Source organism: Oncorhynchus gorbuscha, linkage group LG10, assembly GCF_021184085.1.
Source record: "Oncorhynchus gorbuscha isolate QuinsamMale2020 ecotype Even-year linkage group LG10, OgorEven_v1.0, whole genome shotgun sequence".
Classification (NCBI taxonomy): Eukaryota; Metazoa; Chordata; class Actinopteri; order Salmoniformes; family Salmonidae; genus Oncorhynchus; species Oncorhynchus gorbuscha.
Genome location: NC_060182.1, coordinates 94,632,543 through 94,647,989, shown reverse-complemented (window position 1 = coordinate 94,647,989; position 15,447 = coordinate 94,632,543). Strand labels below are relative to the sequence as shown.

At 45.1% G+C, this 15,447-nt stretch overlaps 1 protein-coding gene across 1 annotated transcript in view; it reads right to left on the bottom strand.

Annotated features, from left to right (window-relative positions):
* Positions 1-10,491, bottom strand: part of LOC124046769 (son of sevenless homolog 2-like) — a 59,122-nt gene extending 48,631 nt beyond the window's left edge. The window contains 2 exon segments of the mRNA XM_046367515.1: positions 46-303; positions 9,036-10,491. Coding sequence (XP_046223471.1) covers positions 46-303; positions 9,036-9,119 — 342 coding nt within the window. The 5' untranslated portion in view covers positions 9,120-10,491.
* Positions 10,492-15,447: the final 4,956 nt, after the last annotated feature.

The following is a 15,447-nucleotide window of genomic DNA, read 5'->3' as shown; positions in this document are numbered from 1 at the left end:
CAATGACTTATTTATCATTTGAACCCTGGTAAGGGGGATATGTACCTTGAGTAGAGGGTGTATCTTATCCACAGGGAGCAGTAGGGGGTTCCTCCTCTTCCTCTTCTCGATGGCCGACTGGGCATCAGCTATGGCCCATTTATCTATGGGGTGGGGGAAGGTCTTCTGGACACGCTCCTCCACGTCCTGTACAGAGCGCGGCTGGGCCACACACAGCATGTTGAGCAGCTGCAGGATCAGCTCTTCGATGTGCTCCAGAGCTCCCTCCTTGGCTGACAGGGTGGGATGCACCTGCAGCTGCACCTGGAAGAGGCACAGAGACGCAGAGGGACAAACATCAGATACAGAGGGACAACGGGATCTAATTCTCTCGGAGGAGGAGGACCAGAGCCCTAGGACCGTGCCCCAGGACTACCTGACATGATGACTCCTTGCTGTCCCCAGTCCACCTGGCCGTGCTGCTGCTCCAGTTTCAACTGTTCTGCCTGCGGCTATGGAACCCTGACCTGTTCACCGGACCTGCAGGAGCTGTAGAGATACTCTTAATGATCGGCTATGAAAAGCCAACTGACATTTACTCCTGAGGTGCTGACTTGTTCCACCCTCCACAACTACTGTGATTATTATTATTTGACCCTGCTGGTCATTTATGAACATTTGAACATCTTGGCCATGTTCTGTTATAATCTCCACCCGGCACAGCCAGAAGAGGACTGGCCACCCCACATAGCCTGGTTCCTCTCTAGGTTTCTTCCTAGGTTCTGGCCTTTTTAGGGAGTTTTTCCTAGCCACTGTGCTTCTACACCTGCATTGCTTGCTGTTAGGGGTTTTAGGCTGGGTTTCTGTACAGCACTTTGATACATCAGCTGATGTAAGAAGGGCTTTATAAATTAATTTGATTTGAGTTACGTCATAAAGAAATACATCCTTGTGATGTGAGGATTGTAATGGCGTAGCCCCCCCCCATCAGTTCCTGTTCCATAACATATCAGTGAATAAAACTTCAAACTTCAAGAGATGCCTAGAAGAGGAGCGTGTTGGTAGAAAGGGGCCTAGAAGAGGAGTGTGTTGGTAGAAAGGGGCCTAGAAGAGGGGTGTGTTGGTAGAAAGGGGCCTAGAAGAGGGGTGTGTTGGTAGAAAGGGGCCTAGAAGAGGGGCGTGTTGGTAGAAAGGGGCCTAGAAGAGGGGTGTGGTCTGCCAAGTGGATCTGTGGGTGGAAACAGACTCCATCTCAGTCTGGTCGTCAGGAGGTGGTGTGGCCTATCACTGGAATGCGGTCTACTCTGTACAGATACTATTATGGGACTGGCAGTCTGCTAAACTGCTGTGACGAGAGAGAGGGAGAGAGAAAAACAAGCACAAGGCTGTGGTGTTCACATGGTACTGATGGAATTACCCTGGCTGGTAAATAAGAAATCCAGCTCTGATGACAAAACATGGCCCCCGGGCCCAGCATGAGGAATGTGTGGCTGACTGACCAACACTGCACCATAGACTCTGCCTGTCTGGGTGATAGTGACAGACGGGTCTCTATTAGATTCTGCCTGTCTGGGTGATAGTGACAGACGGGTCTCTATTAGATTCTGCCGGTCTGGGTGATAGTGACAGACAGGGCTCTATTAGATTCTGCCGGTCTGGGTGATAGTGACAGACAGGGCTCTATTAGGTCTGCCAAGTGGTCTGGGTGATAATGACAGACAGGGCTCCATCTCAGATTCTGCCGGTCTGGGTGATAGTGACAGTGGGCTCTATTGGATTCTGCCGGTCTGGGTGATAGTGACAGACAGGGTTCTATTATGGGACTGGCGGTCTGGTAAACTAGTGACAGACAGGGGGAGAGAGAAAAACTGCACAAGGTCTGTGGTGATAGTGACAGACATGGTACTGATGGAATTACCCTGGCTGGTAAATAGTGACAGACAGGGCTCTGATGACAAAACTGCCCCGGGCCCAGCATGGGTGATAGTGACAGACAGGGCTCTATTAGACTCTGCCGGTCTGGGTGATAGTGACAGACAGGGTTCTATTAGATTCTGCCGGTCTGGGTGATAGTGACAGACAGGGCTCTATTAGATTCTGCCGGTCTGGGTGATAGTGACAGACAGGGTTCTATTAGATTCTGCCGGTCTGGGTGATAGTGACAGACAGGGCTCTATTAGATTCTGCCGGTCTGGGTGATAGTGACAGACAGGGTTCTATTAGATTCTGCCGGTCTGGGTGATAGTGACAGACAGGGTTCTATTAGATTCTGCCGGTCTGGGTGATAAAAAAAACATGAATTAACCCATAGATCTTTACAGACAATTGAATGACTTAATCTAATTTAAGTTACCAGAAATGTTTCATTGCTCCATACACTACTATAGTACCGTTTCTACTTGGAATACACACAATCCTCTTTGCTTACGGTCACAATGTGCTCATCTGTTTAACCAAAGTCCAGAGAGACTAAATGGAAACTAAAGCCAAACCTCAAATGGAACATGAAACTGGAAAAACAGCAGAAGACAAAAATAAAAAATCATCTTCGCCTCAGATTCCACACGACACCATGCATTGTTAGGATTCTGAGTCACCACACAGAGAGACAGGAAGTACGGGGGTTTCCTTTCCTAAGCCTGGCTCCATTCACAAAACCCTACTGGTCCGCTTGTTAGTTTCATCAGTCAACAAGTGCTCGCTGTCCCACAGACAGGAAGAGGCGGTAGAGGGAGGAGACACATTTGAATCTACGGTGCATTCGGAAACGATTCAAACCCCTTCACTTTTTCCTCATTATTACGTTACAGCCCTGTTCTAAAATATGATTAAATTGTTATTTTTCCCCTCAGCCTACACACAGAGTACCCCATAATCACCAAGCAAAAGGAGGTTTAGAAATGTTTGCAAATTTATTAAAAATAAAACTGAAATATCACATTTACATAAGTATTCAGACCTTCTACTCAGTACTTTGTTGAAGCACCTTTGGCAGAGATTACAACCTTGAGTCTTCTTGGGTATGACGATACAGGCTTGGCACACCTGTATTTGGGGAGTTTCTCTGCAGATCCTCTCAAGCTCTGTCTGGTTGGATGGGGAGCGTCGCTGCACAGCTATTTTCAGGCCTCTCCAGAGATGTTGGATCAGGTTCAAGTCCGGGCTCTTGCTGGGCCACTCAAGGACATTCAGAGACTTGTCCCGAAGCCACTCTTGCTTTGTCTTGGCTGTGTGCTTAAGGTCATTGCCCTGTTGGAAGGTGAACCTCCGTCCCAGTCTGAGGTCCTGAGTGCTCTGGAGCAGGTTTTCATCAAGGATCTCTGAGTTTTCTCCGTTCATCTTTCTCTCGATCCTGACTAGTCTCCCAGTCCCTGAAAAACATCCCCACAGCATGATACTGCCACCACCATGCTTCACCGTAGGGATGGTGCCATGTTTCCTCCAGACATGATGCTGCCACCACCATGCTTCACCGTAGGGATGGTGCCAGGTTTCCTCCAGACATGATACTGCCACCACCATGCTTCACCGTAGGGATGGTGCCATGTTTCCTCCAGACATGATGCTGCCACCACCATGCTTCACCGTAGGGATGGTGCCAGGTTTCCTCCAGACATGATACTGCCACCACCATGCTTCACCGTAGGGATGGTGCCATGTTTCCTCCAGACATGATGCTGCCACCACCATGCTTCACCGTAGGGATGGTGCCAGGTTTCCTCCAGACATGATACTGCCACCATCATGCTTCACCGTAGGGAAGGTGCCAGGTTTCCTCCAGACATGATGCTGCCACCACCATGCTTCACCGTAGGGATGGTGCCAGGTTTCCTCAAGACGTGACGCTTGGCATTCAAGCCAGAATTCAATATCGGTGTCATCAGACCAGAGAGTCTTGTTTCTCATGGTCTGAGAGTCTTTAGATGCCTTTTGGCAAACCAAGCGGGTTGTCATGTGCCTTTTTACTGACAGATGTGTTCCTATCCAAATCATGTCCAACTAATTTAATGTACCACAGGTGGACTCCAATCAAGTTGTAGAAACATTAAGGATGATCAATGGAAACAGGATGCACCTGAGCTCAATATCAAAATTTCAGGTCTGATACTTCTGTAAGTTAAAAAAAAAAATGTTTTTACACATTTGCAAACATAAAAAAACATGTTTTCACTTTGTCATTATGGAGTATTGTGTGAAGATTGATGAGGATTTTATTTTTTAAATTAATTTTAGAATAAGAATGTAGTGTAATAAAATGTGGAAGAAGTCAGAAAGGGTCTGAATACTTTCCGAACGCACTGTGTACCATACTACCATAAAAGGCTACCATCTTTATTTACTTCTATTAGCAAGAGACATCCCTGAGTCGTCAACACCTTACCACTGTGTACCATACTACCATAAAAGGCTACCATCTTTATTTACTTCTATTAGCAAGAGACATCCCTGAGTCGTCAACACCTTACCACTGTGTACCATACTACCATAAAAGGCTACCATCTTTATTTACTTCTATTAGCAAGAGACATCCCTGAGTCGTCAACACCTTACCACTGTGTACCATACTACCATAAAAGGCTACCATCTTTATTTACTTCTATTAGCAAGAGACATCCCTGAGTCGTCAACACCTTACCACTGTGCCCATCCCTGGGTCGTGTGGTCCGTGTGGTCCGTGTGTGTGTGTGTGGTCCGTGTGTGTGTGTGTGGTCCGTGTGTGTGTGTGTGGTCCGTGTGTGTGTATGTGGTCCGTGTATGTGTGTGTGTGGTCCGTGTGTGTGTGTGTGGTCCGTGTGTGTGTGTGTGGTCCGTGTGTGTGTGTGTGGTCCGTGTGGTGTGTGTGGTCCGTGTGTGTGTGTGTGGTCCGTGTGTGTGTGTGTGTGGTCCGTGTGTGTGGTCCGTGTGTGTGTGTGTGGTCCGCGTGGTCCGTGTGTGTGGTCCGTGTGTGTGTGTGTGTGTGTGTGTGTGTGTGTGGTGTGTGTGTGGTGTGTGTGTGTGTGTGTGTGTGTGTGTGTGTGTGTGTGTGTGTGTGGTGTGGTGTGTGTGTGTGTGGTCCGCGTGGTCCGTGTGTGTGTGTGTGGTCCGTGTGTGTGTGTGTGTGGTCCGTGTGTGTGGTCCGTGTGTGTGTGTGTGTGGTCCGCGTGGTCCGTGTGTGTGGTCCGTGTGTGTGTGTGTGTGTGTGTGGTCCGCGTGGTCCGTGTGTGTGGTCCGTGTGTGTGTGTGTGTGTGGTCCGCGTGGTCCGTGTGTGGTCCGCGTGGTCCGTGTGTGTGTGTGTGGTCCGCGTGGTCCGTGTGTGTGGTCCGTGTGTGTGTGTGTGGTCCGCGTGGTCCATGTGTGTGGTCCGTGTGTGTGTGTGTGTGGTCCGTGTGTGTGGTCCGTGTGTGTGTGTGGTCCGCGTGGTCCGTGTGTGTGGTCCGTGTGTGTGTGTGTGGTCCGCGTGGTCCGTGTGTGTGGTCCGTGTGTGTGTGTGTGTGTGTGGTCCGTGGTGTGTGTGTGTGTGTGTGGTCCGTGTGTGTGGTCCGTGTGTGTGTGTGTGGTCCGCGTGGTCCGTGTGTGTGGTCCGTGTGTGTGTGTGGTCCGCGTGGTCCGTGTGTGTGGTCCGTGTGTGTGTGTGTGGTCCGCGTGGTCCGTGTGTGTGTGTGGTCCGCGTGGTCCGTGTGTGTGTGTGTGTGGTCCGCGTGGTCCGTGTGTGTGGTCCGTGTGTGTGTGTGTGGTCCGCGTGGTCCGTGTGTGTGGTCCGTGTGTGTGTGTGGTCCGCGTGGTCCGTGTGTGTGGTCCGTGTGTGTGTGTGTGTGTAACTATACAACTGTACTAAAAAGGCCACTAAAATTTTTAATATCGGTTACCGTTTTTTTTGGCAAAGAAAATATTGAATATCGGTATCAGCCAGAAATGTCATATCGAAGCATCACTAAGCCCTACTGTTGACCAATCCCAGATGCCTTACTGTTGACCAATCACAGATGCCTTACTGTTGACCAATCACAGATGAAGGGGTGTAGACTTCAGCTAGGAACATTGGCTTGCCTCAAGAAAAAAAAAAAAGTGTGCACGAACAGCCGAAAAAACCCTTGTCGAAGACCAAAACATTGTCATAATATATGCACCAACTGTTTCCAACAGGAAGCATGCAGGTGCCTTAAAACTATTTCCTCTTCCTGCCCAGTCAGCGAAGCCCCTCAGGACAGCTGTTAAAGATAGAGAGTGAGTCACAGTTAGGAGAGGTTTGTTATGGTTTTGACTATGTCAGTCAGTCTCCCTCTGTGTGTGTGTGTGACAGGCCGTATTCCACGCGGGACAGTGAAACAAACACCAAAACTTCACCCACCACATCTCTTCACCTCGGAGGGTCCTGTTCATTAGGGCATGCAACAGAAATCGCTTCTTTTAAGCATTTTGGAACCAATAAGAGCTTTTTTGTAGTCTTTTCCTGTTTTGAGTTCATTTTTCTTCTGTTTTGGTGTCTTAACAAACACCAGCCAGATTCACACCCTCCCCAGGATCATTCACACACAGCTTTGTGGAAAAAGGATGGTGCAGTTGTATTGGCTCATTTCCTTGTCGAACTTATCAGCTTTACAATCAGAAGCAGTTGGTTAACCAATCGGATGATTAGCTTCGACAGCAACCGTTACAAAACTGTTACAGGAATCTAACGTGCGCTGCTGACAAGGACAAAGCGGTACCACTTCAGTCTAGACATGTCCCTCATGTCCCTCTCAAATCAGAAGTGACTCAAAACACAAAAGTCACATCAGGGCCATGAGCCTCTATACATGGTCAGATATGTAGCTGTGACAGGCACACAGACAGGCAGGCAGGCACACAGGCAGGCACACACATACAGACAAGTACTAGAAGGGTGTACCTAATAAATTGTCAAGTGAGATGTGCATTTAAAACACGACAGAGAGCATGTGGTTTACTCAGCCGGTATACAAGTCCGTATAGGTCACAGGTTCAAACGAGAGAGAAACCAGCTCAACCCAGTGACGGACAGAGACCTGGGAAGAGACCGAAAAGAAGTGCGAGCGATATCGTGAAAGAGATGCATCGGCCACAGGGATACAGACTGCACACGTCCTCTTGGCTAAAAATGTTTGCCTCGTAAGCTTCAATTAGGTTTGTGAAAATCAAGTTGTCTATTTAGAGAAGGGGAAACCCACTACTCTACTCCGCGACAGCTGCAGCTCAGTCAGGACCAGATAAATACCCTGGACCAGGGCTCTCCAACCCTGTTCCTGGAGAGATACCCTCCTGTAGGTTTACACCAGGGCTCTCCAACCCTGTTCCTGGAGAGATACCCTCCTGTAGGTTTACACCAGGGCTCTCCAACCCTGTTCCTGGAGAGATACCCTCCTGTAGGTTTATACCAGGGCTCTCCAACCCTGTTCCTGGAGAGATACCCTCCTGTAGGTTTACACCAGGGCTCTCCAACCCTGTTCCTGGAGAGATACCCTCCTGTAGGTTACACCAGGCTCTCCAACCCTGTTCCTGGAGAGATACCCTCCTGTAGGTTTACACCAGGGCTCTCCAACCCTGTTCCTGGAGAGATACCCTCCTGTAGGTTTATACCAGGACTCTCCAACTCTGTTCCTGGAGAGATAACCTCCTGTAGGTTTACACCAGGACTCTCCAACCCTGTTCCTGGAGAGATACCCTCCTGTAGGTTTATACCAGGGCTCTCCAACCCTGTTCCTGGAGAGATACCCTCCTGTAGGTTTATACCAGGGCTCTCCAACCCTGTTCCTGGAGAGATACCCTCCTGTAGGTTTAAACCAGGGCTCTCCAACCCTGTTCCTGGAGAGATACCCTCCTGTAGGTTTAAACCAGGGTTCTCCAACCCTGTTCCTGGAGAGATACCCTGCTGTAGGTTTAAACCAGGGCTCTCCAACCCTGTTCCTGGAGAGATACCCTCCTGTAGGTTTAAACCAGGGCTCTCCAACCCAGTTCCTGGAGAGCTACCCTCCTGTAGGTTTAAACCAGGGCTCTCCAACCCTGTTCCTGGAGAGATACCCTCCTGTAGGTTTGCCATGGACTAAAATATGATGAAGACATGAATAAAAATGGCCACACAAATATGAAGTGTACTGACAGTTTGGCTGTGTCTTATTGGATTGGAATTGGGAGAGGGGGGATTTGAGCTAGGCTAAACCTGAAAGGGTATCGGCTGCTTTGGCTTGATCTCTACAGTGGACCTGGTTGGTTACTACTGTAGGAGGTTTGGCAAACCAATAGCCTAGTCACATCAGTGATTAAACTGTCATGTCAATCGCTAAGCAATGTGTTGACAGTACTATGCTGCTAGTCACGTAGAGAGATACTACCTCAAAACAAGACAGTGGAAAGAATCCATTTGAGACAAACCTTTGACTTCAGGAACAGACGAAAAAATTTGAATGCATATTGTATCTAATGCATATTGTTATGGGCTAAGGGATAGATATATGGTTTGTGACAACATTTTCCACAAGGCAAATGCGTGGTTGTAACGGAGTGTCAAGGAGCCATCACTCATTTCTGTTTGGCTCTGAACTCAACTAGGGATATAGATCAATGACGCTCTCTCGTTTTCACTTTTAGGCCTGCATCTGTATTGAGGGCGATGTGTTCCAAAACAAGAGAGGAAAACATGATCTTGTTGATAACAAGGGAGTACCAATATCAGGGCTAGGTTTATTACGTTTACCTTTAAAACAAACGGAAGCAAACAGAGCAAACGAAACGGGGAGGAACTACCCGAATTTGTCCAATAGAAACTCTCGTTTTCGTTCAATATTTTTCCGTTTGGAGTAAACTGTTTGTTGCAAAATGTTTTACAATAGAATAGGAGTAATGAACACACACCGGATTCTGCCTGCAACATGTTGACACGGACTCTGAGCCAAGTTGCAAGTTGTATATTGTTGGCCTGCAGTATATTTCACAGTGTGCATTTTGAAACATAAATCAAAATAAAGATAAGTCAGTAGCTACTCCATCACCTCGCCAATTAACAACCACGTTTGAGATGTGTTCATAGTTAAAGTTGATTAAAAAAAAAAAAAAGTTTTACCTTTCGCAACGCTTGCACGAAGAGGCCTCGCCATTTATGACTGTTCTCGTCACTTGAAAAGTCGTATATTTGCTGCGGCTGCATGGCTCCTTACTGTTGCCGTGATCCGGACCGTCAGCATCGGCCCCGGCTTGTCCTGGTGGGGTCGGTCAGTCCAGGCACGGTGGAAAAGTCAGCTAGCTAGCTACACCATACACCTAGTCGAGTAAGGTAATGTTAACTATTTAGAAATTAAAAACAAACAAAAAAAGTGTATATATATATATATTACCGTTAGCTAACGTTATTGGTAAGTTAACACAGTTAAAAAGTGAAAAGCCTACAGGCTTAACATTAGTTAGCTAGAAAGTGGTTGTCAAATTTGACACGAAAAAAGTGTTACTGTAGTTCGCTAACTGGCTAGCAACTCCAACGGTTAAATGGTCTCATTTACTGACCAGGATGCTATCTGAGCTAGCTGATTAGCTACCGTTAGCTAGCTCTATGCTCTCTGAGCTAGCTGATTAGCTACCGTTAGCTAGCTCTATGCTCTCTGAGCTAGCTGATTAGCTACCGTTAGCTAACTCTATGCTATCTAAACTAGCTGATTAGCTACCGTTAACTAGCTCTATGCTCTCTGAGCTAGCTGATTAGCTACCGTTAGCTAACTCTATGCTATCTAAACTAGCTGCTTAGCTACCGTTAGCTAGCTCGAGCGCTATCTAAACTAGCTGCTTAGCTACCGTTAGCTAGCTCGAGCGCTATTTTAAAAAAACAAGATTCGTCAGCTAGCTACGCTAACTGGCTAGCTCTATGCTATCTGAGCTAGCTAGCTACCAAAAATAAACATATAGCTAGCCAGCTAGCTACATATTTCAGTTAGATGTCATGACTAAAACGTATAGCTAGTATGACTGTAACTTTTTTTTAAAAGTTTGATAGCTATTATTACGGTAGCTAGAGACTGACAACACATCTGTATGTAAAATAAAAATAAAAAACTGCCTCTATCATGGCCTTGGTGGTGCACTTCGAGTTGCGTTGTGGCACAAGACTCTTCATTCAATTCCAAAGATGAGAGACTTCTTGTTAGTTTATAACCCGTCATTTTTCACGCGTCGGTTATTCTCGCAGACGCAGAACAATCCCACTTGAATAGTCCGATGCATGTTGAGCCAGTGTGTCCAGCGACACAAGAAGCGCTTGTTGATGTGTGGTAATCGTTGAATCTCGGCCCTTTCACTTGGCGTCGTCCTGCGTAGACAGTTAGTGCGTTTGCGTAAAAACACAGGGAGGTAAAATCGCCTCTTTTTGTCCAGTGAAAGTGTGGGGACCACAAGTTTGCACCTCATTTTACGGGGCTTCGATCAAAAGAAATAGGATACCTAGGTTATTAAAGTGAAATTTACAGTTTGAATAGCTTATAATTTTTAAAAAAATCAATGACTGTCTCAGATTTTTTTTGCATTTCTAAATCACTCGGCAACTAAATCTACATTTGTTCCACTTCATTGGGAACATATTCACAATGTATACTTATTCGATGGGGTTTAACAGCGGTTGACATCGAATGTTAATGGTGCATTATCGCCACCAGTTGGACAGGGTATAGAATTAAAAAATTACATTGCGGGAAACGGCATCATTCAAAATTAAACACATCAACTAACAAAACCAATCCCACTGCTTCAATCACTGTCCACTCCAAAATACATCTGTACACAGGCTCAGGGGCCTGTGATGGCGGAACATTCACTTGACATTATTTATTGCACGGCCTCGGCTGTGAAATCACGAAGACCCCCCCAAAACGCTCATCTGTGTTCATAATGATTGCATTCATCTTATCCCCTCGATCACACCGACAGTGCTTTTGCATTTAGGTACACCAGAAGTACTTTCATTTTACGTTGCGTTTGCCTTGCAGCGTTGCGTCGCAGAGTATTCTATGTGGTGCGCTGGGTTGGGTAGGTTACTTACTAAATGTAATCGGTTACTAGTTACCGGTCCAAAATTGTAATGAGTAAAGTAACCTTTGGATTATTCCAGACTCAGTAACGTAATCTGATTACATTCATTTACTTTTAGGTTACTTTCACCTTAAGAGGCATTAGAAGAAGACAAACATGTCCAATTGAATTATATCTATTGCAGGATAAATCAATGTTAAAGTTTACATAGCTGGTCATATATGGATGTTCATTTTAACTTTATGGGTTGGTTATGTAGGCTTCTTCTAACCCATCGCTTTCTACTACATATAATAATACGATTTAAATTATAACTTTACATTAAAAACTTAAGTAGGCGGTAGTGTACCCTAGTGGTTAGAGCGTTGGACTAGTAACCGAAAGGTTGCAAGTTCAAATCCACAAGTTGACAAGGTACAAATCTGTCGTTCCCTCCTTGAACAAGGCAGTTAACCCACTGTTCCTAGGCCGTCATTGAAAATAAGAATATGTTCTTCACTGACCTGCCTAGTTAAATAAAGGTAAAATTAAAATAAATACCAGAATTCAAGTAATTCCAATAAATGTCATACCCCTTGATCTTCAAGAATTGGAAATATGGAAGTACAGATTAGATTGAGCATAACTCTAAAACTCAAATCAAATAACATTTTATTGGTCACATGGTTAGCAGATGTTCATCTGAGTGTAGCGAAATGCTTCTGGTAATATCTAACAAGTAATCTAACAAATTCACTACCTTATACACACACAATGTAAGGCGATGGAATAAGAATATGTACATAGATGTCCTAACCGATATGGATGCGCAATGGCCGTGCGGCATAGGCAAGATGTAATAGATGGGAGAAAATACAGTATATACAGTTGAAGTCAGAAGTTTACATACACTTAGTTTGGAGTCATTAAAACTAGTTTTTCAACCACTCCACAAATTTCTTGATAACAAACTATAGTTTTGGCAAATCGGTTAGGACATCTACTTTTTCCAGCAATTGTTTACAAACAGATTATTTCACTTATAATTCACTGTCTGACAATTCCAGTGGGTCAGAAGTTTACATACACTAAGTTGACTGTCCTTTAAACAGCTTGGAAAATTCCAGAAAATGATGTCATGCTTCTGAAGCTTCTGATGGGCTAATTCACATAATTTGTTGGTGTCTGTCTGAATTCCATACTACTGTAGAGACAGACACCAACATTCCATACTACTGTAGAGACAGACACCAACATTCCATACTACTGTAGAGACAGACACCAGCATTACATACTACTGTAGAGACAGACACCAACATTACATACTACTGTAGAGACAGACACCAACATTCCAATACAGATTACCCTGGAGAGAAAGACTACGGAGGGTCTAGTACCTAACATAATACAGTGGGGCAAAAAGTATTTAGTCAGCCACCAATTGTGCAAGTTCTCCCACTTAAAAAGATGAGAGGCCTGTAATTTTCATCATTACAGACAAAATTAGAAAAAAAATGCAGAAAATCACATTGTAGGATTTTTAATGAATTTATTTGCAAATTATGGTGGAAGATCAGTATTTGGTCACCTACAAACAAGCAAGATTTCTGTCTCTCACATACCTGTAACTTCTTCTTTAAGAGGCTCCTCTGTCCTCCACTCGTTACCTGTATTAATGGCACCTGTTTGAACTTGTTATCAGTATAAAAGACACCTGTCCACAACCTCAAACAGTCACACTCCAAACTCCACTATGGCCAAGACCAAAGAGCTGTCAAAGGACACCAGAAACAAAATTGTAGACCTGCACCAGGCTGGGAAGACTGAATCTGCAATAGGTAAGCAGCTTGGCTTGAAGAAATCAACTGTGGGAGCAATTATTAGGAAATGCAAGACATACAAGAGCATAATCTCCCTCGATCTGGGGCTCCACGCAAGATCTCACCCCGTGGGGTCAAAATTATCACAAGAACGGTGAGCAAAAATCCCAGAACCACACGGGGAGACCTAGTGAATGACCTGCAGAGAGCTGGGACCAAAGTAACAAAGCCTACCATCAGTAACACACTACGCCACCAGGAACTCAAATCCTGCAGTGCCAGACGTGTCCCCCTGCTTAAGCCAGTACATGTCCAGGCCCGTCTGAAGTTTGCTAGAGAGCATTTGGATGATCCAGAAGAAGATTGGGAGAATGTCATATGGTCAGATGAAAGCAAAATATAACTTTTCGGTAAAAACTCAACTCGTCGTGTTTGGAGGACAAAGAATGCTGAGTTGCATCCAAAGAACACCATACCTACTGTGAAGCACGGGGGTGGAAACATCATGCTTTGGGGCTGTTTTTCTGCAAAGGGACCAGGACGACTGATCCGTGTAAAGGAAAGAATGAATGGGGCCATGTATCGTGAGATTTTGAGTGAAAACCTCCTTCCATCAGCAAGGGCATTGAAGATGAAATGTGGCTGGGTCTTTCAGCATGACAATGATCCCATACACACCGCTCGGGCAACGAAGGAGTGGCTTCGTAAGAAGCATTTCAAGGTTTTGGAGTGGCCTAGCCAGTCTCCAGATCTCAACCCCATAGAAAATCTTTGTAGGGAGTTGAAAGTCTGTGTTGCCCAGCAACAGCCCCAAAACATCACTGCTCTAGAGGAGATCTGCATGGAGGAATGGGCCAAAATACCAGCAACAGTGTGTGAAAACCTTGTGAAGACTTACAGAAAACGTTTGACCTCTGTCATTGCCAACAAAGGGTATATAACAAAGTATTGAGATAAACTTTTGTTACTGACCAAATACTTATTTTCCACCGTGCAAATAAATTCATTAAAAATCCTACAATGTGATTTTCTGGACTTTTTTTCTCATTTTGTCTGTCATAGTTGAAGTGTACCTATGATGAAAATTACAGGCCTCTCTCATCTTTTTAAGTGGGTAAACTTGCACAATTGGTGGCTGACTAAATACTTTTTTGCCCCACTGTATATATAATTTCCAAGTCCAAAAATGGATGTAGCAACTACAGATTTGAAAAAAATGGATGTAGCAAGTGTGCTAGTTTGAGCATGTGTCCATTAGGCCTATGGATTTATTTATTTGTTATTGATCAACATGAATTAGATTGAGCAATAAAAAGCCCCACTTTTATTCCATAGGCTGGGATCCACACTGTGCAGCTGTTATTCCATAGGCTGGGATCCACACTGCAGCTGTTATTCCATAGTCTGGGATCCACACTATGCAGCTGTTATTCCATAGGCTGGGATCCACACTATGCAGCTGTTATTCCATAGGCTGGGATCCACACTATGCAGCTGTTATTCCATAGGCTGGGATCCACACTATACAGCTGTTATTCCATAGGCTGGGATCCACACTATGCAGCTGTTATTCCATAGGCTGGGATCCACGCTATGCAGCTGTTATTCCATAGGCTGGGATCCACACTATGCAGCTGTTATTCCATAGGCTGGGATCCACACTATGCAGCTGTTATTCTATAGGCTGGGATCCACACTATGCAGCTGTTATTCTATAGACTGGGATCCACACTATGCAGCTGTTATTCCATAGGCTGGGATCCACACTATGCAGCTGTTATTCTATTGGCTGGGATCCACACTATGCAGCTGTTATTCTATAGGCTGGGATCCACACTATGTAGCTGTTTTCTATTGGCTGTGATTCACACTATGCAGCTGTTGCAAGAGCTCATCTTTCACTGGCTTTCCACTGGTTTAAAAAACAATGATTGATAGGCAGCTTAAACGTCTTGAATTCAACCATTCAAATACACATTTAGATTTGGGAACAGCCATCCACAACCACAATCCGCGCAAATAGCTAAATGAGAGAGCACCAGTGTGATTCACATCAATGTGCTATGGAGATATCAATCATAGGTTATATCCGTATCCTCGTATACTCCACCACCGCTGTCGTCCTTACCTCCGAGCATTTATTCAAATTGGATCATCTTTGGATGCCGACAGCAGTCACACCATTGGAAGACATAGATTGGACTGTATAGCCTACAAAAACCTATTCCTGCTATTTTCCCCGCGATCCATCAAACATATTTGGTGTGTCATCACAGTGGTCTCTGATTGGTGGTCATCATTTGGTGTGTCATCACAGTGGTCTCTGATTGGTGGTCGAACTCGCTCAGGTGGAACATACATGTGCCTTCTTTTCAAATGCTGATTTGAATGTCATTAAGAGAACAGAGAAGTATCAACTATATATTTTTCGCAAACATCCTTTCTAAATGTCAAAGGAATCATCTAGTTTTTCAAAAGTACCTGTAATGTGATTACAATATATATCCCTTAACATATAATCCGTTACTCCCCAACCCTGGAGGTGTGGACATTAGATGTATGGACGGTATGCGTCAAACTGCAGGCTAAATTAAGGTGGCTTGACAGAAACGGTAGCAGGTGAATGTTGAACGTTTGTTGCGTACATATCCAGATGCTGTTGCG